General features: G+C 42.2%; 1 protein-coding gene across 1 annotated transcript in view; it reads right to left on the reverse strand.

Annotated features, from left to right (window-relative positions):
• Nucleotides 1–448: 448 nt before the first annotated feature.
• The window catches only part of LOC133610059 (sprouty-related, EVH1 domain-containing protein 2-like), a 65,573-nt gene continuing 42,218 nt past the window's right edge, over nucleotides 449–23,803 (reverse strand). The window contains exons 2-6 of the mRNA XM_061966123.1: nucleotides 22,283–22,475; nucleotides 22,037–22,205; nucleotides 16,073–16,137; nucleotides 3,554–3,712; nucleotides 449–3,474 (exon numbers count right to left, since the gene is read on the reverse strand). Coding sequence (XP_061822107.1) covers nucleotides 2,701–3,474; nucleotides 3,554–3,712; nucleotides 16,073–16,137; nucleotides 22,037–22,205; nucleotides 22,283–22,475 — 1,360 coding nt within the window. The 3' untranslated portion in view covers nucleotides 449–2,700. The remainder of the gene's footprint in view (nucleotides 3,475–3,553; nucleotides 3,713–16,072; nucleotides 16,138–22,036; nucleotides 22,206–22,282; nucleotides 22,476–23,803) is intronic.

Genomic DNA, 23,803 nt, shown 5'->3' on the forward strand with positions numbered 1-23,803 from the left:
GATTTGGTGTATTTCAGCTCGCCACTGGTAGAGTATTGCAGAATATGCAATGCTGAAAATGCTGAAGCAGGATCTAAGCAATAAAAAACTCTTGTGGTTCCAAAAGCGGAACCAGCAAAAGTTATTTTACTGGCTTCCATTTTGGGTCATGGAGTCGATACAAAATGGTTGTGAATCATGGGAACCTTTTAGTTCCTGAAAAAAGTACTAGCAAATAAGTGTTTTTGGTCATTTCTTTTTCTTTCCTGTTTCAGCACAAATCGGCACCCATGAAACATTTTTTCACATTCGGTCGTAAACGTGTGAGAAGAAGTGTAGCTTGGTGGTGACAATCATCAGACTGGCGTGTGCTTTCAATGTTTTCTCTCTTTTATTGGAGACGGAAGGCAAAGACACACATTTCACTTCAGTTTTCTCACAGACCCCCCTCCCCCCCACCCTCCCTCTGCCCACCACTCGCTATCTACAAAGTACTTCCTGTTCCTTCTCAAAAGCAAGAGCTACATCCATCGTATGTGTTAGAAACAGTTATTAAAAAATATAGAAATAAAAATGTACAACATACACTTGATATATATAATATAATTTTTGCTCTTATTTTTTTTTTTTACAGCGGTAAAAATACTAAGCGTAAAAAAATGGGCCTAATTCATTACGAGGAGTCTTTCTTTTTTTTTTGTCGGAATTTGTCAACTTAAATACACAACAGAGATAGAGAGGATGCGTTCAGGCACTTGTAAATTGGCTCTGAAAGGACACACAAACACCGGACGCAAAAAACCCCCAAAAACCCACAAACACACTTTCCAATCTGATTGTCTTTCTCGCTGATAGTCGACACCGCTGAAGCGCAGGAATCAACTGGATGTAACGCCATCTTCATTTTGTCCCCACAGACACAGTGGATGCAGGATCAGACGGGGAACGGGATGTGGTGTAAACACACACACTTGTCAAGGACATACACAAAGTGGGGCACAGGACAGGATGCGTGAGACGGATGCGACCACAGAAGGAAAAAGGACATCCTCAGGCATTCTGGATTTTGACTACAGTAAGTGACATTTCCTTGGCACAACAATCACATTGGGAGGTTTGTTTCCCGGACTTCAGCTGTTTATTCGGAAAAAAAAACATCCTTGTCCTTTTCGAAACGGGATGCTATAAATATCTTGCCTTTTTAGAAAAAAAAAATCAGTCACAGATCAAACGGTTTTCAGTACTTTGACTTTAATATACTAATCTGGTGTTAAAACGAATAGTGAAATATTTGTTTTAGGGCCTAGCATAACGCAAAGCTAGCATCGCTTAGCATAGTGCTTAGCGTGTTTTTTTTGGGATTCAGATTAGGATAGGTAGGTAATTAAGGGATTCATTGTTGACTTTGCTGGGAAACGTCCTGTTCTTAAAAGTAACGAAAAGTGAGATCAACCGCCTCCAGTGCGTGCAGTAGCTTGTATTCTCAGGGCATTCAATCAATCGCAACTGAACTGTTTGGTTCGTCTTAAAAGACGTTTCGCCTCTGGATGGGAAGCGAAACGTCTTCCAAGACAAACCGAAAAGTACAGTTGTGATCGATATAATTCCCCTGAGAATTCAATGACCTGGATGAATGAGAACATCTATAGACAATAATAGCCTGTATTTTTAGGCACAGAAAACCAAGCAAAAATGATTTAAGCATTGCACAACAAAAGGATGATTCTCTGGTTACTGTTGGGCCGTCCGGACCTCCAAAAGCGTGAAAATTCAGTTTGTTTGGATTCCTGTTAGCTGCTCCAGTGGTGTGACCGCTGGCTTTGCACACAGGAGCCGATTGTACGTCGCAGGTAAGTCTTACTGAGAGCTTGTATTTAACGGGGGAGTTCAAACCGAGTTTATGCGGCCGATTGCTTTTAGATGTAACCGCGCTTGGTATGAATTCCATGACGGACATCTTCATTTGGGGCGTCTCACGCTCTGGGTGGTTAAGGCAAGACTGGCAGCGCTGCTAACAGTGACACAAACTGGTGGAAAGGAATTCAAAGAATGGCAAGAGTTCCCGATTTTGGTGATTTGAGGCACCGATTGGAATAGTCGTCGGAAAAGAGCATGGAGGCACCGTCTCGTTTGTTAGTGACTGAACCACAAACCAGCATCTTTTCTCTGTTGTTAAATAAATAGATTTGAAAAGTAACATTTTTGGGATGTTTGATTAGGAGGAGGACTAGTACGTGAACTTCACTCCACTCATCCATTCACCCACGCATGCAGAGTTGTAGTGTCTTCATTGAAAGTGTGACGTGATACTGAAATAGGAGCATAAAGACTAGAACCAGGAGAAAATAATTCAAGTTCTTTGATACCAAGTCAGTGTACAAAGTATAAAGTACCTGCATATGTGATACATATAGGTCGGCTATAAAACAAACGAAAAAAAGGCCCCCTGAGTGCTCTCTCTTTGTCTCGCCAAAAACGGAGCACTGAAATTGCCACGTAGAAAGACGAGAGATCTGTCTGCCATTAGGGGGAGCTTATCTTCCCAGGCCGTGCTTAGAAAATGCACAGACCGTTTCTTTTTTTGTTTTTGTTTTACATTTTTTGGCTTATCGGCAGAGAGAGCTGTAGCCCCTCCGTTTTTGTCCTCCTCAAGTCCTTGACTGTGCTTGCGTTGGGTTATGGTTTTTCCATTTCCTCTGAAGGGTTTCTGAACCGGGAGGCTCAGCTCAGGGACTTGTGTCGGCCTCCGCAACAGCCGCAAGCCAGCCCCGCCCGATGGCAAGCGTGAAGGGGCGGGTAAAGGCAGAGGCAGGGAGCCACCAGGGATAAGCCCAGCAGGGCTAACCAGCGGGTGCCCAATCTGCCACCCTCACCCCCGTCACAGGAGCAGGGGTCCGAATAGTCCCCTTCCGGGTCGGACATGCAGTGGTATAGCATGGTGTCTGCCAGCCACATGCAGCTGACCCGCTGGATGCAGCCCCGCACGGGGTCCGGAGCATCCTGGCACCGGCCCCTCCTGTTTTCGGAGATGTAAAAGCCTTCGCCGCAATGCTCGCACTGAGCGCGCTCCAGTCCATCCTTCTTGCGTTCCTTCCCGCCATTGGTGGACGGAGAGGAGCTTGGCAGAAAGGAACGAGGCTGGGTGGAGACCACAGGGAAGCCTTGGCGATACGACCCGCCGTGGCCCTTACTGGGAAAGGGTCCTAAGGCTGGGTCAGAGTCTGAGGGCGACAGGGCTGGCGCCAGGGGATAGGTGTAGTCGTGCTTCTGCGTCTCCGTTTTGGCAAAATGGACATAGGATTCAGAATCTTCCATCTGGATGAACTTGTCACGCACCGTGGCGTGTCGGTAGTCCTCGTAGCCCGTGAGCCAGGAGCGATCTGACGGCCGCACGTGCAGTCGATCGCTGGCTTGCTCCCAGATACGCTCCCGTGGGTTGATGCGGACGATTTCCTCATCCTCTTGGAAGGTGACATGGGGAAGTCGAGACAGAGGCTGGAGGACAACAGAGTAAAACGTTAACACAACTGGACAACAAACCACTAGCGGAACGCTCCAACATGACCATACAGACCTGGTCCAATAAGTAGTGGTCTGAAAGCCGATAGGTGTCGTGGAGGTTGTGACGATATCCCAGCATGGGCCTGTGTCTCTGCGGAAGAGGAGAAGACTCGAGCGGCTGCAGGCAGCTCTCCAGCTTCTGGGAGGAGTTGGATGAGCTGTCGGTGGCGTTCTGGGGACGACAAAAAAAAAATACAGGATGCGTCTGAGAGCCGCGTTGTCATAGGACACAACAAACGGTCACTAGGAGGGGACACCTCTCTTGGACAAACAAAAACAGGAAACACTGGCTCCACTCTGATTGGAGAAAAACAGGAAATGAGAGCTTTGTTTTTCAAACGTTTGCTTCCTCAATTGGAGTGGGTGCAAAGTTGAGCCGCATCTGCCCTCGAACTTTAAGGACTGAAGGAACCATCGTGTCTAAAATCACTTGGGGAAATTCCACCGTATCGGGAGTGTTTCTGGACAAAATGGTTACCATGGCTATGCAGTCAAAGGGATTAGGGAGTTTTTAGAATCCTTTACAGTCTCTGGTACTGTTACACCTCTGTCCACACTGCTTTGTTCATCTGACAAAGCTTCTTTTCAGCTCGGTGGAGGAGCGATGGAGTCAGAGCAGTAGAAAAACACATCCGATTAAAGAGTAAAGCTTTTTAAAACAGCAAAAAACTGATTTACTTCACAAAGGCTTTGGCAAGGATTAGCATTTGCCAACACCACATTCTCTGGGAATTGATTTCATGCTAGAAGCTCTGGAGGAAATTCCCTAAGGCAGGGGCCCTCAACTAGCAGGTCGTGACCTAGTACTGAGTCCGTAGAGGCAAAAAAACATTCGGATGCAGTTGAACAATCACATGCACCTTTTAAAAGAGTCATTGCATTGTTTTCCTCTCAAAATAATCCAATTGTGAATGGATATGTACTGCATTTGGGAAATGTGTTTTATTTCATTTAATGAGAAAATTTAATCAATGGTTTTAACACTGACGTCACCGCAAGGTTAAAGTTGAGTGCGAATGCTGTTGATCAACAAGGGCTGAAAAACGACCAGAGAGGATAGTAGGAAGGATAGAGGTGGGAAAAATGATTGATTCTCGCCAGTATTTTAATGTGCCAAAAAAATATAAAATATCAGTCCGCTTCGACTTAAAGACAGCGTAGATCCAATACTGATGGTTAATAATAAATGAGGTAGTCTTTTTTATACCTACCATTGTTCTTTGTGTAATTTCACTTGATCAAGCCTTTTCTAAGGGTCCACTCTACAAAATAATAAAAGTCTGTATGATTTGTAATGACATCCTATCGGATCAATATCAGACAAAATTCAAGGCCCCAATATCAGTATCGTATCAGAAGTTGTATCGGGACACACCTTTGTAAAAACAAGCTGCAACTGTCACTCACACACCAGGAAACCTTCTGAGGAAGCAATTAGTACACTACGGTAGGGATTTATATCGTTAGGATTTTATCTATACCGATACCAATACCGATAATCCTTATTGATACCGGTATTAATTGGTACCCTTATCGGTACTATATGTAATCTGTGTAAATAAAGATGTAAAAAAATTATAATTTTATTAGCACAAGAGGTTGTACACCAACATCATGTAACATCTCACAGCAGGGAAGTCTTTTGTCAACAGCTGTTTTTTAAGTCTAGGATGTCAACTATGTGTGCAGTGCAAGGTGCAATGCAGTTATGTCATTATCTTGCAAAGACCACACATTGTTTCTATTGATTACAATTACACTCAGTATATCCATTATCTAATGTTTGTACTTACAATAATATTTAAAATAGTAGTAATTAAGTAATAAATAAAGTAAAAGCGGAGAACAAACCTTTTACTTGCTATATCAAATCTATAATTTAAATCAATACAAACAATTAGCATGTTAGGTAGGTGTGCATTTTGTAACAACATGAAATGTTATTTGTGTTTATGTTTGCACATGGACGTAATTGACAAACCGGAAGCTATATTGAGTGTTGACAGCTACTGATGTTTATGTCTGTGTCGTGTGTATTGTATAAATAAAAAGACCCGGTGATTATCATAATTATGTTTGACTTTTTTGAGTAAATTAATATTGGCGTGTGGATTACTGGATCGGTTGATGAAGCGTGGTAGCGTCAGTTAAGTAAAGCGTGTTCACTTCAAACGGACACTAACTCTTAAGCATGCGTGACTTTAAGGGTCTTTTGAAGTGAAAATATTTTTGTTATAAACTTTTGTGTGGTGTTGCTTCCTTATTTATGATCATTCCAAGCTGATCATCATCTACCCGTGTCTTTTTTATTTGTAGCAGCGGCACTGAACTGAATGTGACAGCGTGTCATAATTACAATGGTCAACTGGATACAAAAAATACAGATAGCAGTATTATCAGTTAAGAATCCTAAAAAAAAAAAAAAAAAAAAAAAAAAAGAATCCTAACGGTTTTCCGGACCGACCCAATTAGGAACTGGTACCAAAAACTAACAGTACTCGGTAGAATAATGGCTTTTTTTGCCGATATCCGATATTCCGATATTGTCCAATTCTTAATTACCGATTCCGATACACACAGTCGTGGAATTAACACATTATTATGCCTAATTGTGTTGTGATGGATGCATTAAACAATGTAACAAAGTTTTCCAAAATAAATCAACTCAAGTTATGGAAAAAAAATGCCAACATGGCACTGCCATTTTTATTATTGAAGTCACAAAGTGCATTATTTATTTTAACATGCCTCAAAACAGCAGCTTGGAATTTGGGACATGCTCTCCCTGAGAGAGCATGAGGAGGTTGAGGGGGGCGGGGTTGAGGTAGGGGGTATCGGGGGGTGTATATTGTAGTGTCCCGCAAGAGTTAGTGCTGCAAGGGGTTCTGGGTATTTGTTCTGTTGTGTTTATGTTGTGTTACGGTGCGGATGTTCTCCCGAAATGTGTTTGTCATTCTTGTTTGGTGTGGGTTCACAGTGTGGCGCATATTTGTAACAGTGTTAAAGTTGTTTATACGGCCACCCTCAGTGTGACCTGTATGGCTGTTGTCTAAGTATGCCTTGCATTCACTTGTGTGTGTGAAAAGACGTAGATATTATGTGATTGGACCGGCACGCAAAGGCAGTGCCTTTAATGTTTATTGGCGCTCTGTACTTCTCCCTACGTCCGTGTACCACTCCGTACAGCGGCGTTTTAAAAAGTAATACATTTTGCTTTTTGAAACCGATACCGATAATTTCCGATATTACATTTTAAAGCATTTATCGGCCGATAATATTGGCAGTCTGATATTATCGGACATCTCTAGTACTCGGTATATAACCCTACACTCGTGTCAACAAAAACTCTAGACATACACATTTTCATAATGGGAAATAGTAGTCGACCTTCTACATTTATCTGAACAGCGCCTTATGCGTTGACACGTTGACAAGTTAAATTCACTTTCCTTGTTTTTCTTGTACATTTACCACTGAAGCTTGTTGCACCTTGTGCGCACACGCCGCCCGTATCCTGTCCCCTTTCCGCTTTAAGACTCTCAGGGCGCCACTCCAAGTCAAATCTTGGCCAGACACCACACACAGTCTGGCCACGGATGCCTCAGTCAGATCGATTTCAGACAGCCACACTGGAGGTCAGCCTTCGCTCTCATTATAGAGGGGCCTCGCAGTGTCCAGCTGATAGGCACATGTTTGTGGGTTGTGTTTGGTTTGGCAGGATTACATTTGGATTTCTTTGTAGGACCATTTGTTTACTTATTAATGTAGGAAAATAAAGTAGCAGGATGTGTCTGACTTACAACACTTCCAAAGTGTCCCTTGGCCGTCTAAGACTGGTGCACAGTACTGTACATACGCCGTCAAAAAGTGTTTCAAGTCCAGCTTTGGTTCTGGGAATAACGCCAATATGTTTTTTCAAAACAAAACTTGGTTAATAGTTAGACATCAGAGGTAAACAAAAGCGCGGAAACCAAGATTCAAGGTCAGGCCAGCTTTTCTCAGGTTCAACATGGTTTATCCCGACATTTTCTGGAAACTTCTTGAAACCGCTTCTACTGCACGTGTGTTATTGAGCAAGACTCTGAAGCCAAGCACAACTTCACTGTAAAAACAAGCACGATTGAATATTTTTAATTGAGAGTGAGGCAGGGCTTGGCGGCATACCGCTATTATAGTTAAAGGTGCCATATGTAATAATGTGGCCAGAAATGGTACTGCAATCACGGTCCAAATGTTATAGTCCCCTCCTTCTCTCCCTGACTGAGGTTGCCAGATACGCAGTCAAATCCAGCTCAATCAACTAGACTACTCCAAGGAACTTCAAACTTCCACTGCCTCTTACTCGGGTTTGAGGTGCTGGGACCATAATAGCTGAATAGACAAGCGTTTTGTCAATAAGAAATCTCTAACCAACACATTTTACACAGAAATTAGGCTATTTTCAGGAAGAAGTACGTCATGCCTGCGAACAATATCACAACAAATGGCCATCATATGGTTATTGTCAGTACTATCAGAAAACAAAGACTAAAACAAACTACAACCAACGCTAGCAATGGTTATACTGGTGAAAATAAGTAGAGCATGCTTAGCAGCCTAATGTACGCCCAAAACTAAAGAGGAGACATTTTACCAAGGTTTGCCTATAGGCTCCACGAATGAGGAATTATTTTATCATGTTGATTTGGCTGTCTCCATACGTTTCACATAGCCATGATGACAGTTGGAACCCATTTCTTCAGCGTATCAGCACATTGAGAACAAAATAGGCACTGACACTACCCATATCCACATAGGTTTTATTTGTCGAAAAGATATTTTGCCCTGTCTGTTCAAATACACATCGACATACAGGCTAACAGGCATATATTTTCCCCGTTAGCCTATATGTCGATGTGTCATTGACCAGGCTAGCATGTTAAGCAGTACAATAGGAGCGCCATCGCACCAAGCATTTGTTGCACAAACATTCTAGCTTTGTTAGACAAGATCATAGACTGTATTGGACAATATACTTTTACATACGAAATGTCCATTTCTATTTATTACAAGTAATAAAAAAACGTAAATGCCTGATTTACCTATCAAGGAGGAAAATAGCAAGTTTGGCGTCAGATGAAAAAATCTTCAATCGACTCCATCTTTCAATGGCATCCCGGATACAAATCCTCATTTTGTTCCTGGCTTTATCTTGAATAAGTTGAGAATCGTAACGACACCTTTTAGATTTACTAAGGTCTGACATGTTTAGTAACTTTACCAGACGAAGGGGGTGGTGCGTAACTGGCAACCTGGATGTGACACACTCACGGACTTTCTAATTGGTCAAACGGTAGAGGGCAGGACATCGAAATGAAAACAAGATTGTGGGGCTGTAAATCTAATTTTGAAATGAGAATATCCCGGCTAACCACTGTTATCAGTTATAGAGGTATTCGAAAAGAACATGATTCATTAATGCCTTATGACATATCAGAGCCATTTAATGATGACTTGACATGAAATTATTACATAATAACGGTATAATTTAGAAAGAGATATATATTTGAGACAATACCGCCATACCAGTATATTTCGATGTGCCTTTCTTATGGCCGTTTGCTCTTCTCTGTGCCTGCACAGGGCATTCTATTTGGCTCAACCCCGCCCCATGTGTGTTTACGTAGGCTTCTGTGAAGCACAATGACTCAACACAAACTTTATATATATATATATATATGGTGGCTCCACTGCCGACTTCTCGACTCCTGAGTGATGCAATGCTTTGGCCAGCGACTGAATTTGGTTATTGGTGAATGACTACAGTTTTATTTACCCATGCACCAATTTGCTTGACAACCTATACCTCTCCTTGTAGTGACTTTGTCAATAATCTCATGTGTTTGTGTTATTCAGTTCTGATTTAGCACAGCAGCTATAACAGCTCCTCTCTGCTGCTCTCTCGGTGTGTCAAATTTTTAGCTACTCCTCAGCTTGAAACTGTCTGTCCTCACAGCCCGTGCGGACTAACCGAGAAAAGCGGCCGGGTGGCTGAAGTTTAGCTTTAAACTTTAACAGCCAGCGGCTTTTACCGCAGTGAGCAAGTAGAAACTCTGTCTATCCGCGCGCAAGCGTGAGGCTATAAACCTATTCGACTCGGTAGTAAGGAATTTCCGCAAAGTAACAAAAATTATGAGGCAAAAATATGATTACAAAGTCAAATGACCTGGTGTGGTAATATTTCAGCTTCAAATCGGATGGGCAATATGAGCCCATCAACACGGACAAACAAGCAGAAATGCCATCATGGCAACAAACAAAAAGACAACGTCCAATCCTCGTTTTTCTGACTGGGAAAAAAATGCGTTTTAAAATGTTCAATATTTATTTATGTTAAAATTTTGCTTACAAAGAGAGTCCGTTTTAATTTTTGCTTATTTATTAGGATAAAGTTATTTACCTTCCAATTACAGTAGAATGCTAAACAATTATGCAGTAATGAGAAATACAAGTTGATTTCCTTTTAAATGGTTACATGCATTAATATATATCATGATTACACAACATTATAAACACTGTATAGTTTTTATCGATTATTTCTTCAGTTTAAGAGCATGCTGTAGACAAAAGCTCTGCGTCTGTCTGCATAAAGCCACATGTTTTTAAAGTAAATTATTTGTTCTAATGTGTGGCAGGCACCTTGAGACAAGGATATGTTGGATAATGGTCTAAAAGTAGCATGTCTTCCTTCACTCAATATTTTTGCAGTTTTATGTATAAATTATAGAAATTGCAAATCAAATTGCAATTTTGGAGAGAGAAATTGTAATTATTATTTTAAAAATTGTGCAGCTCCACTTCTCACAAACAAAAACTAAAGCAAATAACTTTATTTTGGTGCCATTCCGCTTTTCTCGCTTGACTGGGGCATCATATTGTGAGTAAGAAATCATTTTAGTGTCCATGTTTTTAAAACATTGTTTTACCCGCATCAGATTATGTGTTATTGTTTTATATCCACCCTCGGAAGTTATTCCGAATCATGATCACACATGTTCACCTCTTGCGCTTAGATCCCTCCAACCTGGCCCATGGAGAGGCTTCAAACCAACTCTATGGATTATTTGCCAGATTTATATGACCCAGATTTGTTTGTATGTGTGTCTGCTGAAGCTATACCGGTTATATCCTGGCTGCTCCCCGCATGGATACTGCCATGCTGAGAATTTCCCCCTTGCTTTCTTACAAAGCCCTCGTGGAGCAGTCAGCCAAAAATAACAAAACATACAGCCTCTACTGCAGGCTCCGCCCCCCTGGAGAAGACATTACCCGGAGTTGGGATGAGGAGGTGGAGCCGAGCCTACGCTGGCCTCTAAGGCTGCGACTAATTTGAAACAGGATCAGACTCCAGCCAGCTCCAACTTTGCACAAGGAGTCGGAGTCAAGTAAGAATCGGAAATGAGGGTAGAGGTGATATTTTTGGACATTTTCCCTATGTGTGCTCAAGGCTGGACGTTTTCAAGTTACTTTCCGACACAAAACTTTAACAAGCCCTCCTGGGATGAGCCCAGGATTGCCCCAATAGCTTCCACCTCCCTCCCTCCCCGTTGTGAGCGAGCCAAAATAGAGACAGCGAGAGGAGACGTTCCGAAGGGAGGGCTTGGGTTATGTTTAGGTTTGTCAAACGAGGAATAATTTAGGGAAGTATGTCCATCCTCCCCCTCTCGCACAACATCCACCTCCCCCGGCCCCCCGCATGACTGTAAATCTGCTTCCACATTTTGCGCGAGCCCTGCCGCCACGCTGCTAACTTTGGGGGAGGTCATTAACGAGGGGCTAAAAGGAACAGCGGCACCATGTATGCCACGCTTATGTCGAACCCGGCAGTGGGACGGGCGGACGCAAGACACAGAAAATGGGACAAAGCGGACCAGCAGACTTGAGGCGAGACGAGAAATTTTGGATTATTTGGCGCGTAACATAAAAGTTGTGTCTGGTCATTTAGGTCAGGGGTTAAGAACCCCTGGCCTAACTTTTTTGACCTCAGGGCCAAACTTTTCCACTAGAGAAGGGCCCGGAGCCCACTCAAATATTAACACAGAGGTGTCAAAATAATATTGATTGTTTTGTTTTTTGTTACGATTTTTTTATCGATTCAAAAACATCAAAAATCGATTAAATTTTTTTTTTATCTGTTCTGTCCAGACACTCAAGCAAATCATATTGTTAATGTAAATGCCCATACTTGCTGTAGAGATTTACTTCAGACAAAAGACAAGTGTTGGATATTTCTCTTGTTGACTTATTAGTATTTGACTTTATTAAATGTTTGGGAAGCATTTTCTTAAACAAAACCAGTTTTCTTTTAAATAACATACAAATTGATGAGAGCTGTTTATCTATTTTATGGAGGATTGTAGTTAATCATAAAACTGTCATCCAATGTTATGAAAAAAATTATAGATTTTGAATCAAGAATCGTTTTGACTTTTTTGAGCTCAGGGCCAAACTTTTCCACTAGAGAAGGGCCCGGAGCCCACTCAAATATTAACACAGGGGTGTCAAAATAATATTGATTGTTTTTGTTTTTTTGTTCCGATTCTTTATCGATTCAAAAACATCAAAAATCGATTTAATTTTTTTTTTAATCTGTTCTGTCCAGCCACTCAAGCAAATCATATTGTTAATGTAAATGCCCATACTTGCTGTACAGATTTACTTCAGACAAAAGACAAGTGTTGGATACTTCTCTTGTTGACTTATTAGTATTTGACTTCATTAAATGTAAAGCATTTTATTAAACAAAACCAGTTTTCTTTTAAATAACATACAAATTGATGAGAGCTGTTTATCTATTTTATGGAGGATTGTCGTTAATCATAAAACTGTCATCCAATGTTATGAAAAAAATTATAGATTTTGAATCGAGAATCGTTTTGAATCGAGAATCAATTCTGAATTGAATCGTTGCCCCCAAGAACTGAATCAAATCGAATTGTTTGGTGCCCAAAGATTCACAGCCCTAGTAATCTTATTCTTGATTCTAATCATATTTAGTAATTATATCTAACCGACTTACAGTTTAACAGGATAAATCATGTCAAATGATATGAAAGCATGTGTTAATCACAAATACTATCAAGGCTTTGGTCAGGCTGATTATAAAAATAAATATTACGGTAATCAAATATACTGCAAAAGAAGGTACTCATAAAAAAATATTTACATACAATAACACCGTGATAAAGTAAATAATTCAAACTAAATTGATAAATAATAACATTATGTTTCTTAAGTAAACTGTCAATAAAATGAAAGTGCAAAAAAAGAAAACAGCTTCACTACTTAAGTTATAATCTTAGCGCTTAAGAAACTTCTCTATGACTTCGCTACTTTGGCGGCATTTTGCATCATTAAGGGTGTCATCTTTCAGTATCTGTAGGATTTAATGCCCATATTCACAAGGCAAAATGGACTCCACTACAGTGGTACCCAGGATACCATCCGTTCTGTGACACAGCTCATACCCTGAAAAACTCAGTGCCCATTGAACTGAATTCAAATCTATTTAATCAGTGCTCGGCTTCCACAAAACAGTCCAAGTTTAACATCCCTTTTGAAAATAACTTGAGTAAAAAATATTGTATGAAAAAAAACTATAGTATGTACTATAAGCAACTACACTATTTTTATGAAGCAACGTAATAACAGTGTATTGCATTTATCTTGCAGAGCAGACTTCTATATGTCTTTCTAGCTCCTTCTCTGTATTATAATGGATAAATGTCTGCCGTGTAGATATTTTTGTAATGTCTTTGGCTGGCGTTATCGACTCTGTCTGCTTTTCTGAGCGAAGGCACATTTTTTTAATTGAAAAAATCTCGAGGCACACCACCAGCAGAAAACATTTAAAATTTAAACTCCATCCATCCATCCATTTGCTACCGCTTATTCCCTTCGGGGTCGCGGGGGGCGCTGGAGCCTATCTCAGCTACAATCGGGCGGAAGGCTGCGTACACCCTGGACAAATCGCCACCTCATCGCAGGGCCAACACAGATAGACAGACAACATTCACACTCACATTCACACACTAGGGCCAATTTAGTGTTGCCAATCAACCTATCCCCAGGTGCATGTCTTTGGAAGTGGGAGGAAGCCGGAGTACCCGGAGGGAACCCACGCAGTCACGGGGAGAACATGCAAACTCCACACAGAAAGATCCCGAGCCCTGGATTGAACCCAGGACTACTCATGACCTTCGTATTGTGAGGCAGACGCACTAAACTCAACAACCGATATTGAGAGAAAAAAGTCGTTCTCGCATTTGTTGGATATGAATTCAAACCATAACCAACCATGCATCACTATAGCTCTTGTCTCAAAGAAGGTGTACTGTCTTATTTGGAGTTTTTTGGTGTTTTATTTTCATTCTTGTCTTGCGCTTCGTTGTTGATTGTCATGTACGGATGTACTTTGTGGATGCTGTCTGCTGCTCCACACGCTGTAAGTCTTTGCTGTCGTCCAGCATTCTGTTTTTGTTTACTTTGCAGCCAGTTCAGTTCTAGCTTCGTTTTGCATAGCCATCCCAAAACTTAAATGCCTTTTCTTAGCGGCACTCGCATTTTGTTTATTTTTGGTTTAAGCATGAGATACCTTTTTACCTGCACGCTGCCTCCCACTGTCGTCTGCATATTGGGATCACGACAAACCATGTTCCCGACATCTACAAATCAATTAGCTACCTGCTGCCACCTACTGATATGGAAGAGTATTACACTGTTACTCTGCCGATCTCTAGACAGCACAGACACTCAACAACGGCACATTTGCGGATTATAATTACTGGTTTGCAAAAAATATTTTTAACCCAATTAGGTGAAATTACATAATCTCCCACGGCACGCCAGACAAAATCTCACGGTACACTAATGTGCCGCGGCACAGGGGTTGAAAAACACTGCCTTTGTTCATGCAACCAAACCTGCTTCATTCTCTTCAGGTTTCTTCCGGCCAACAACAACAACAACAACAACAAAAAAATATATATATATATTAGAGATGTCCGATATCGGACTGCCGATATTATTGGCCGATAAATGCTTTAAAATGTAATATTGGAAAATATCGGTATCGGTTTCAAAAAGTAAAATTTATGACTTTTTAAAACGCAGCTGTACGGAGTGGTACACGGACGTAGGGAGAAGTACAGAGTGCCAATAAACCTTAAAGGCACTGCCTTTGCGTGCAGGCCCAATCACATAATGTCTATGGCTTTTCACACACACAAGTGAATGCAAGGCATACTTGGTCAACAGCCATACAGGTCACACTGAGGGTGGCCGTATAAACAACTTTAACACTGTTACAAATACGCGCCACACTGTGAACCCACACCAAACAAGAATGACAAACACATTTCGGGAGAACATCCGCACCGTAACACAACATAAACACAACAGAACAAATACCCAGAACCCCTTGCAGCACTAACTCTTTCGGGACGCTACAATACCTCAACCCCACCCACCCCCAACCACGCCCACCTCAACCTCCTCATGCTTTCTCAGGGAGAGCATGTCCCAAATTTTAAGCTGCTGTTTTGAGGCATGTTAAAAAAATAATGCCCTTCAATAATAAATATGGCAGTGCCATGTTGGCATTTTTTTCCATAACTTGAGTTGATTTATTTTGGAAAACCTTGTTACATTGTTTAATGCATCCAGCGGGGCATCACAACAAAATTAGGCATAATAATGTGTTAATTCCACGACTGTATACATCGGTGTCGGTTGATATTGGAATCGGTAATTAAGAGTTGGACAATATCGGATATCGGCAAAAAAGCCATTATCAGACATCTCTAATATATATATATATATATATACATATGTATGTCAGACGTTTTATCGAACACATTTTTTATTGATATCGTTACGTTTTTATCGCGGTATATATTGATATCATTTTATTGGCCCAGCCCTCACCGTTCATTATTATTCTTATTGATTGATAGATCGAGGACATTTCTTTGAAAGCACATTCCTACCTTTCCAGCGCATGTGAAAACGCTTGGGAGAGGCCCGTGACAGCGTTGTAGCCCCCCCATTCCGCCTCTCCGTGTGTTTGTGTGCGTCTCTGCGGTGGCGGTACACTCCCAGCAGAGCACCTATTAGTCTTGGCCATCACAGACAGCCAGAGTCAAAAGATGAACCACGAGGCACTTCCTCTCGTAAATCAGCGGCCCCGCACTAAACTGGGAAACAGCTGCGAGCCGCTCGTTTGGTTGCTGCTCTTTTTAAGCCTCGGGGGAGGGAGGGGGCGGGTGACGGGGGGGTCGCCAGGAGAGAAGGAGGCGGTAGGGTACAGGAAGTAACCTTTTGACCCTGCCTGCTGCTCCTGGTGTCGGGTTACAGGGGAGGCAGGGAGGTTGGTGGGGGAGGGTTCCCGCTCAAGCATGCAAACTTTTTTTTTTTGTGCTGCTGCAAGCTCTGCGAGCGTGCAAACGACTCATGTGTTCAGAAGGTTCCACTTGGATGACAGTAGCACGCTCACCGTGAAGACGTCGTCGTCGCCCAGCTCGCCTTCGTTCTGGAGTGCTGTAGAGGAGGTGGTCGAACCTATGCAGAAGAAAGAAAATGTTGCATTAATTCAGAAAAACCAGCTTGTCAAGACCATGTGGTATTTATTAGCATGTAGCTTCCTCGTCGTCTAGGCACATAGCTAACAAGGTGAGATGGCCACAGTCGCCACCTTGCGTTTTGAAGGGAATTTTTCAAAGATTGGCGTCCCACATTAAATACATATTCATACTGACATATTTCAAGCTCATTGGTGCATGCGTGCAAGGCTAACTAGTTGCTATCTCCACTCCTTTTATAGGGCTTGAAAGTAGAGATTTCCGATATTGTCCGACTTTTAATTACCGATTCCGATATCAACCGTTACCGATATATACAGTCGTGGAATTAACACATTATTATGCGTAATTTTGTTGTGATGCCCCGCTGGATGCATTAAACAATGTAACAAGGTTTTCCAAAATAAATCAACTCAAGTTATGGAAAAAAATGCCAACATGGCACTGCCATATTTATTATTGAAGTCACAAAGTGCCTCTCTGGCCTGGGAACGCTTCGGGATTCCCCAGGAGGAAGTTGCTAATGTTGCTCTGGAGAGGGAAGTCTGGGGGTCTCTGCTGGAGCTGTTGTCCCCGCGACCCGATTCCGGATAAGCGGTTGAAGATGGATGGATGGAAGTGCATTTTTTTTTAACATGCCTCAAAACAGCATCTTGGAATTTGGGACATGCTCTCCCTGAGAGAGCATGAGGAGGTTGAGGTGGGCAGGGTTGGGGGGGGGGGGGGGGGTTGTATATTGTAGCGTCCCGGAAGAGTTAGTGCTGCAAGGGGTTCTGGGTATTTGTTCTGTTGTGTTTATGTTGTGTTATGGTGCGGATGTTCTCCTGAAATGTATTTGTCATTCTTGTTTGGTGTGGGTTCACAGTGTGGCGCATATTTGTAACAGTGTTAAAGTTGTTTATACAGCCACCCTCAGTGTGACCTGTATGGCTGTTGACCAAGTATGAATGGTATTCACTTGTGTGTGTGAAAAGCCGTAGATATTATGTGACTTGGCCGGCACGCAAAGGCAGTGTCTTTAAGGCTCGCCCCCAATATTGTTGTCTGGGTGGAAATCGGGAGAATGGTTGCCCCGGGAGATTTTCGGGAGGGGCACTGAAATTCAGGAGTCTCCCGTGAAAATCGGGAGGGTTGGCAAGTATGACTGGGAGACGCAACTGCTCTGTACTTCTCCCTACGTCCGTGTACCATTCCGTACAGCGGCGTTTAAAAAAAGTCATAAATTTTACTTTTTGAAACCGATACTGGCCCTGTGATGAGGTGGCGACTTGTCCAGGGTGTACCCCGCCTTCCGCCCGATTGTAGCTGAGATAGGCTCCAGTGCCCCCCGCGACCCCAAAGGGAATAAGCGGTAGAAAATGGATGGATGGAAACCGATACTGATAATTTCCGATATTACATTTTAAAGCATTTATCGGCCGATATTATCGGACATCTCTACTTCAAAGTGTTAAGTGGAAACGCAATGCATTGTGGGTCTTGCTGGCCTCTGAATGGCTTATTTACACATCTGAATGCAAGACTTTTTGCTAAAGTTTTGTTATTTTCTTCAATTCAAAACATGGCGGGAACATGCGGCATCATGAACTGCCACAATTGTGGTCATGATTGCTTCAGGGAAAAAAAAACAATTTTACTTTTTTTTTAAACTTATTTCTGGCATTAAAGATAAGAAAGTCTGGTTAGTGAGCTAACAAAGGCTGCAATAGACGATCAAACGTCACTTTTAACGCCATCACCTGGTATGTGTTGGTGTGCTCACTGCATTTTCAGACTTTCAAATCAAAGCATGTTTTATTCTCTTTCACACAAAGTATTTAGTAGGCTGTTAGAGTTAGCTAAGCTAGTGACGGGGTACAAACAACGTACACAATTTTTTAGTCATGGGTACGCACAAAAATAAATGAGTATTTTCTGAGCTTTCGCGCAGTGATCAAAGTATTTTAAAGTAATAATTGCTAGTTTTTTTTAAGGGAAACCTGCTTATGAAATGGGCACCATTACTCCATCTCGGACACATAAGAGATGAAAGTCATAGATTAGGCGCAATTTGAACGGAGGACAATGAGTCTTAGCACACTTTGCATTCTAAAATTCTTCATAGGTATAAAAACTGACTCGGTTGACGAACAATAGACAACTTTGGCTTCAACAATGGCGGCAGCTTACTTACATTTGTTGTCCATCAGACGTGCTCATATGGATAAATTATATCAATTTAAAAAAAAATTTTGAGGTAGTGAGCCTTTGAAATAGTGTACAGTTTCTCAGTACAGTCCCTTGGTTTTTTTTAGTTTTTTTTGTACTATTCAATGAAGCTGAGATAGTTTCCAGCACCCCCCGCGACCCAGTAAGGGACAAGCGGTTGAAAATGGATGGATGGGCATGTTTAATCCAGTTTGTTGCGCTCTCTCATATTACCGCGAGTGCAGTACAGTCATGTAAAGAAAAGTTTTGGCCAACAAAAATGACATGCGGCCCCACAATGCATGCAAAATCATGTGCCCTTTCGAGCCTTATTAATAGCTGAATGGGGTGAACGCCGCACTCAGTTAAAATCACTTTATTTTGTTTGTGGCCCATTGGCACATTTTCACTTTGGCCCTAGTAGGCAAAATGATTGGGCACCCCTATGCTAGATAAAATACATGTACGTGTACTAGCCGAAAAATCAAGATGGTCGAAAAATCTCCCTAAAACCTGCAAACTAGAGGTGGCAATGACTTCACGATAGCTCTCTCCCGGTTGCAGTTAGTCCAGAACGCGGCAGCACCACTTTTAACAGGGGCCAGGAAACGCGAGCATATAACCACAATTCTTGAGAGTTTGCACTGGCTCCCTGTTCATTTTAGAATTGATTTTAAAATCTTGCTGTTTGCTTTTAAAGCTTTACATGGACTGGCCCCTCCAGTATATCTCGGACCTCATCCAAAGTTACACTCCTGCGCGCGGTCTGAGGTCCGAGAGCCAGCTCCAGCTCATGGTGCCCAAGACCAGACTTAAAGGGGAACATTATCACCAGACCTATGTAAGCGTCAATATATACCTTGATGTTGCAGAAAAAAGACCATATATTTTTTTAACCGATTTCCGAACTCTAAATGGGTGAATTTTGGCGAATTAAACGCCTTTCTATTATTCGCTCTCGGAGCGATGACGTCACAACGTGACGTCACATCGGGAAGCAATCCGCCATTTTCTCAAACACATTACAAACACCGAGTCAAATCAGCTCTGTTATTTTCCGTTTTTTCGACTGTTTTCCGTACCTTGGAGACATCATGCCTCGTCGGTGTGTTGTCGGAGGGTGTAACAACACGAACAGGGACGGATTCAAGTTGCACCAGTGGCCCAAAGATGCGAAAGTGGCAAGAAATTGGACGTTTGTTCCGCACACTTTACCGACGAAAGCTATGCTACGACAGAAATGGCAAGAATGTGTGGATATCCTGCGACACTCAAAGCAGATGCATTTCCAACTGGACTGGACAGATCAGCTTTCAGGAAAAGAGAGCGGATGAGGGTATGTCTACAGAATATATTAATTGATGAAAACTGGGCTGTCTGCACTCTCAAAGTGCATGTTGTTGCCAAATGTATTTCATATGCTGTAAACCTAGTTCATAGTTGTTAGTTTCCTTTAATGCCAAACAAACACATACCAATCGTTGGTTAGAAGGCGATCGCCGAATTCGTCCTCGCTTTCTCCCGTGTCGCTGGCTGTCGTGTCGTTTTCGTCGGTTTCGCTTGCATACGGTTCAAACCGATATGGCTCAATAGCTTCAGTTTCTTCTTCAATTTCGTTTTCGCTACCTGCCTCCACACTACAACCATCCGTTTCAATACATGCGTAATCTGTTGAATCGCTTAAACCGCTGAAATCCGAGTCTGAATCCGAGCTAATGTCGCTATACCTTGCTGTTCTATGCGCCATGTTTGTTTGTATTGGCATCACTGTGCGACGTCACAGGAAAATGGACGGGTGTATATAACGATGGTTAAAATCAGGCACTTTGAAGCTTTTTTTAGGGATATTGCGTGATGGGTAAAATTTTGAAAAAAACTTCAAAAAATAAAATAAGCTACTGGGAACTGATTTTTAATGGTGATAATGTTCCCCTTTAAAACTAGGGGAGACAGGGCATTCTCTGTGGTCGGCCCTAAGCTCTGGAACACTCTGCCCCTCCATGTTCGAACTGCTCCCACAGTGGAGTGCTTTAGGTCTCGTCTTAAGACCCACTTTTATTCTTTGGCTTTTAACACTACGTGAGTTGTGTGGTCCTCTGTTGTCCTCTGTGTTTTTTAAATTTTGATTTCTATTTATTGTATTAATTGGTTTTACCCTTTAAAATCTTTTTTAATCATTTATTTTTATATTGGTTTTATATTGGTTTTATATTTATTTATTTTTTGTTTTTATTCAGTCATTAGTGGAGTTTAGGATAATATTTGAATATTGTTTTTAATATTGTTGTGCAGCACTTTGGAAACATTTTTGTTGTTTAAATGTGCTATATAAATAAAGTGGATTGGATACGATACAGTTTAGCGATATTCAATATAGTTCAGTGATGACTTTAAAATGCAAAATACAAAGTGTTTATATGTACATTAGATGACATTGTAATTCAAGTGGTCCATATCCGTATATTGCAATTGTACAGAAAATGGATCACGTTTCTTGCACAAATTATTAGCTATTGAAAAGTTGAAAAAAATACAGTATATTACAGTGGAACCTCGATTTACAAACCTCTCTATTTGCAAACTTTTCGGTTTAGGAAATTTTAGATCGCGCAAAATAGGCCTCTGTGTTCGAACCGTCTCTCTGTGTACAAACGCTTCATTCATTCAGTTTGTGCTCAAGATTGAGGAAGACTGCTTCGTACCACATCAAGTTTTTATTTGTAATTACGGTCTTTTCTGAAAAAAGATGCGGACTCATTTCACAGCGGAAGAGAAGACTACCTCTCGTTCAGCTCTTCCAAGAGAACACACAGACAAATGGCCCTTTGACGATGTTAAATGTAATGTTAGTGGATTTTACGTTTTTAAATGTTTATTATTGTACCAATGCCTTCCGCCCGAATGCAGCTGAGATAGGCTCCAGCACCTCCCACGACCCCGAAAGGGACAAGCGGTAGAAAATGGATGGATGGATGGCAATGTGGTTGTTAAAGTTAAGGATTTGTGTGCCTTCTGAACGTTTGTGAGGGCACCAAAGGGACTTCAGTGTATGCGCGCATGTTGGCAGAGCATACAGGACAGTTTAGCTTGTCGTTGTTTTAGCTTGTTGATAAAGAAATAGTTAATTCATCACCTTCTTGGTACGTTTCTTTACACAGTACTGTACAGTACGTTATTGCATTCAAAGTGTACAAACCTTACCTGAAAAAAGTATGGTAAGAGTTTTTGTTGAGGCTGGTACGCGTTATTCATATTTACATTGTTTCTTATGGAGAAATTTGCTTGACTGTACAAACTTTTCGATTTTGAAGCCTGTTCAAGAACCAATGCAGTTTGTAAATCGATGTTCGACTGTATAGCATTTAAAAAGGTATCAATATTTTTCCCACCCCTATTGTTAACCTGCATAGAGTGGCCACCTCGGCTGTTTGTTTTGAGTGGTCACTATAGACAAATTTGACAGCCAAACTTCAGTAGACTAGCTCAGCATTGTTTCCATTAATGGTAAATTAATGATTTGTACGCCTTAACTGAAGGAAACCAACCACAGAAGTAGGGTCGAGTAAGATTCACATAAGTACAGGTTGCTAGTGATGGGGTTGTTAAAGACCTGTGTGCACCAAAAAGTCCAGGCAAGACGTTAGTAGTTTGTAGACTAGTGGAAATGACGTATAGGACAGACTCGCTTGTACCTTCTGCCAGGTCCTCGATGGCTTTCCGCACCCCCCTGTCGAACGCCCTTGCATCAGCTGGACCCTGGAAGCCCAGGCCACACCTTCGGTCCTCCACCTTCCAGTGGTGAAAGGTGGGCGTTGCTATAGTGTACACCAAGTCTTTCCTCAGTGGACAGTCCAGGATCACCTGTCAACCACACGTACGTCAGTCAGTCGTTTTGATCTCTTTCAAATGCGGTGGTCGTGGCGGCCGACGGGCGTCACCTGTTTGTCCCGCAGCCGCTCGCCCCGGATGAGGAACTGCGAGCTTCCGGAGGGTGGCAATGGGGGTAGCTCGGTGGGTCGTAGGCGACAGACCCCCACCCTGCTGAGAGCGCCCCCGTCCTGCGCTAGCCAGCCTCCGCTCGAGTCGTCCCGCGTCATCACCACTGCTTTCACACGCACGATGTAGCTGTCACTGGACACAACAAGGAGAATGTTGAGACCCTCGGAGTCAAAAGTCCTGTTTACATTGCACAGTAAATCTGATTTTATTGCCCTCAAGTGACAGATCAGACTTTTTTTGCCAGTCTGAACGCTCCTAAGTGCTTCTAATCTGATCTTTTCGCATCCGATTCAGGCCACATCAGGAGGTAGTCCAAATCCAAAAAGGAAATCGATCATTTCAAATGTGACTTCAATCTAAACAGAAATACGACCTGTTTGCGAGCTATGTCATTTGTGTGCGGCGGGAAAGACGCGACCCGCCAGCGGTAGTGGATACGTCGCTATAACATTTGGTTTCGGCGTCCGAATTGTTGGTGCAAGGCTATTTAATAGTGTGCAGATAATATGCTATGTGTAATATAGTGGTTCTTAACCTGGGTTCGATCGAACCCTAGGGGTTCGGTGAGTCGGCCTCAGGGGTTCGGCGGAGCCTTCGCCGCGGAGGTCAAGACACACCCGACTCATTGTGTAAATTAAAAACTTCTCCCTATCGCCGTATTATGGATACCCCCAAACAATGTTCCCTCTAATTTTCCATCTGATTCGCAGGTGTGTAATTTGTTGTGAGTTCATGCACTGTGTTGGTTTTGTTCTTTGAACAAGATGATGTTCATGCACGGTTCATTTTGTGCACCAGTAAAAAAACATATAACTTTGTCTTGAATTTGAGAAAAAAACCATTTTATTTTTCACTACAGAATGGTTCGGTGAATGCGCTTATGAAACTGGTGGGGTTCGGTACCTCCAACAAGGTTAAGAACCACTGGTGTAATATAGGAATATATGTTTTGATTCCGAAGAAATTGCGATTGTTGAAGGACCGTAATTGACGCTGTAGCATAATTACTTACATGTTACGTTAAATGATAAATGATAAATGGGTTGTACTTGTATAGCGCTTTTCTACCTTCAAGGTGCTCAAAGCGCTTTGACACTACTTCCACATTTACCCATTCACACACACATTCACACACTGATGGAGGGAGCTGCCATGCAAGGCGCTAACCAGCACCCATCAGGAGCAAGGGTGAAGTGTCTTGCTCAGGACACAACGGACATGACGAGGTTGGTACTAGGTGGGGATTGAACCAGGGACCCTCGGGTCGCGCACGGCCATTCTTCCACTGCGCCACGCCGTCCCAACGTTAATTGTTTACATGAGTTAAAAAATAAAGCTAACGTAGATCCGTGCATTAGCTGTATTTTCAGCATTGCTGATCTCCGTGTCTCCTACTTGACAGCCATAAAAAGATTAGAACCCCCCCCAATATATACATCCATTCACACATTATGTATAAT

This window comes from Nerophis lumbriciformis, linkage group LG02 (genome assembly GCF_033978685.3).
Source record: "Nerophis lumbriciformis linkage group LG02, RoL_Nlum_v2.1, whole genome shotgun sequence".
NCBI lineage: Eukaryota > Metazoa > Chordata > Actinopteri > Syngnathiformes > Syngnathidae > Nerophis > Nerophis lumbriciformis.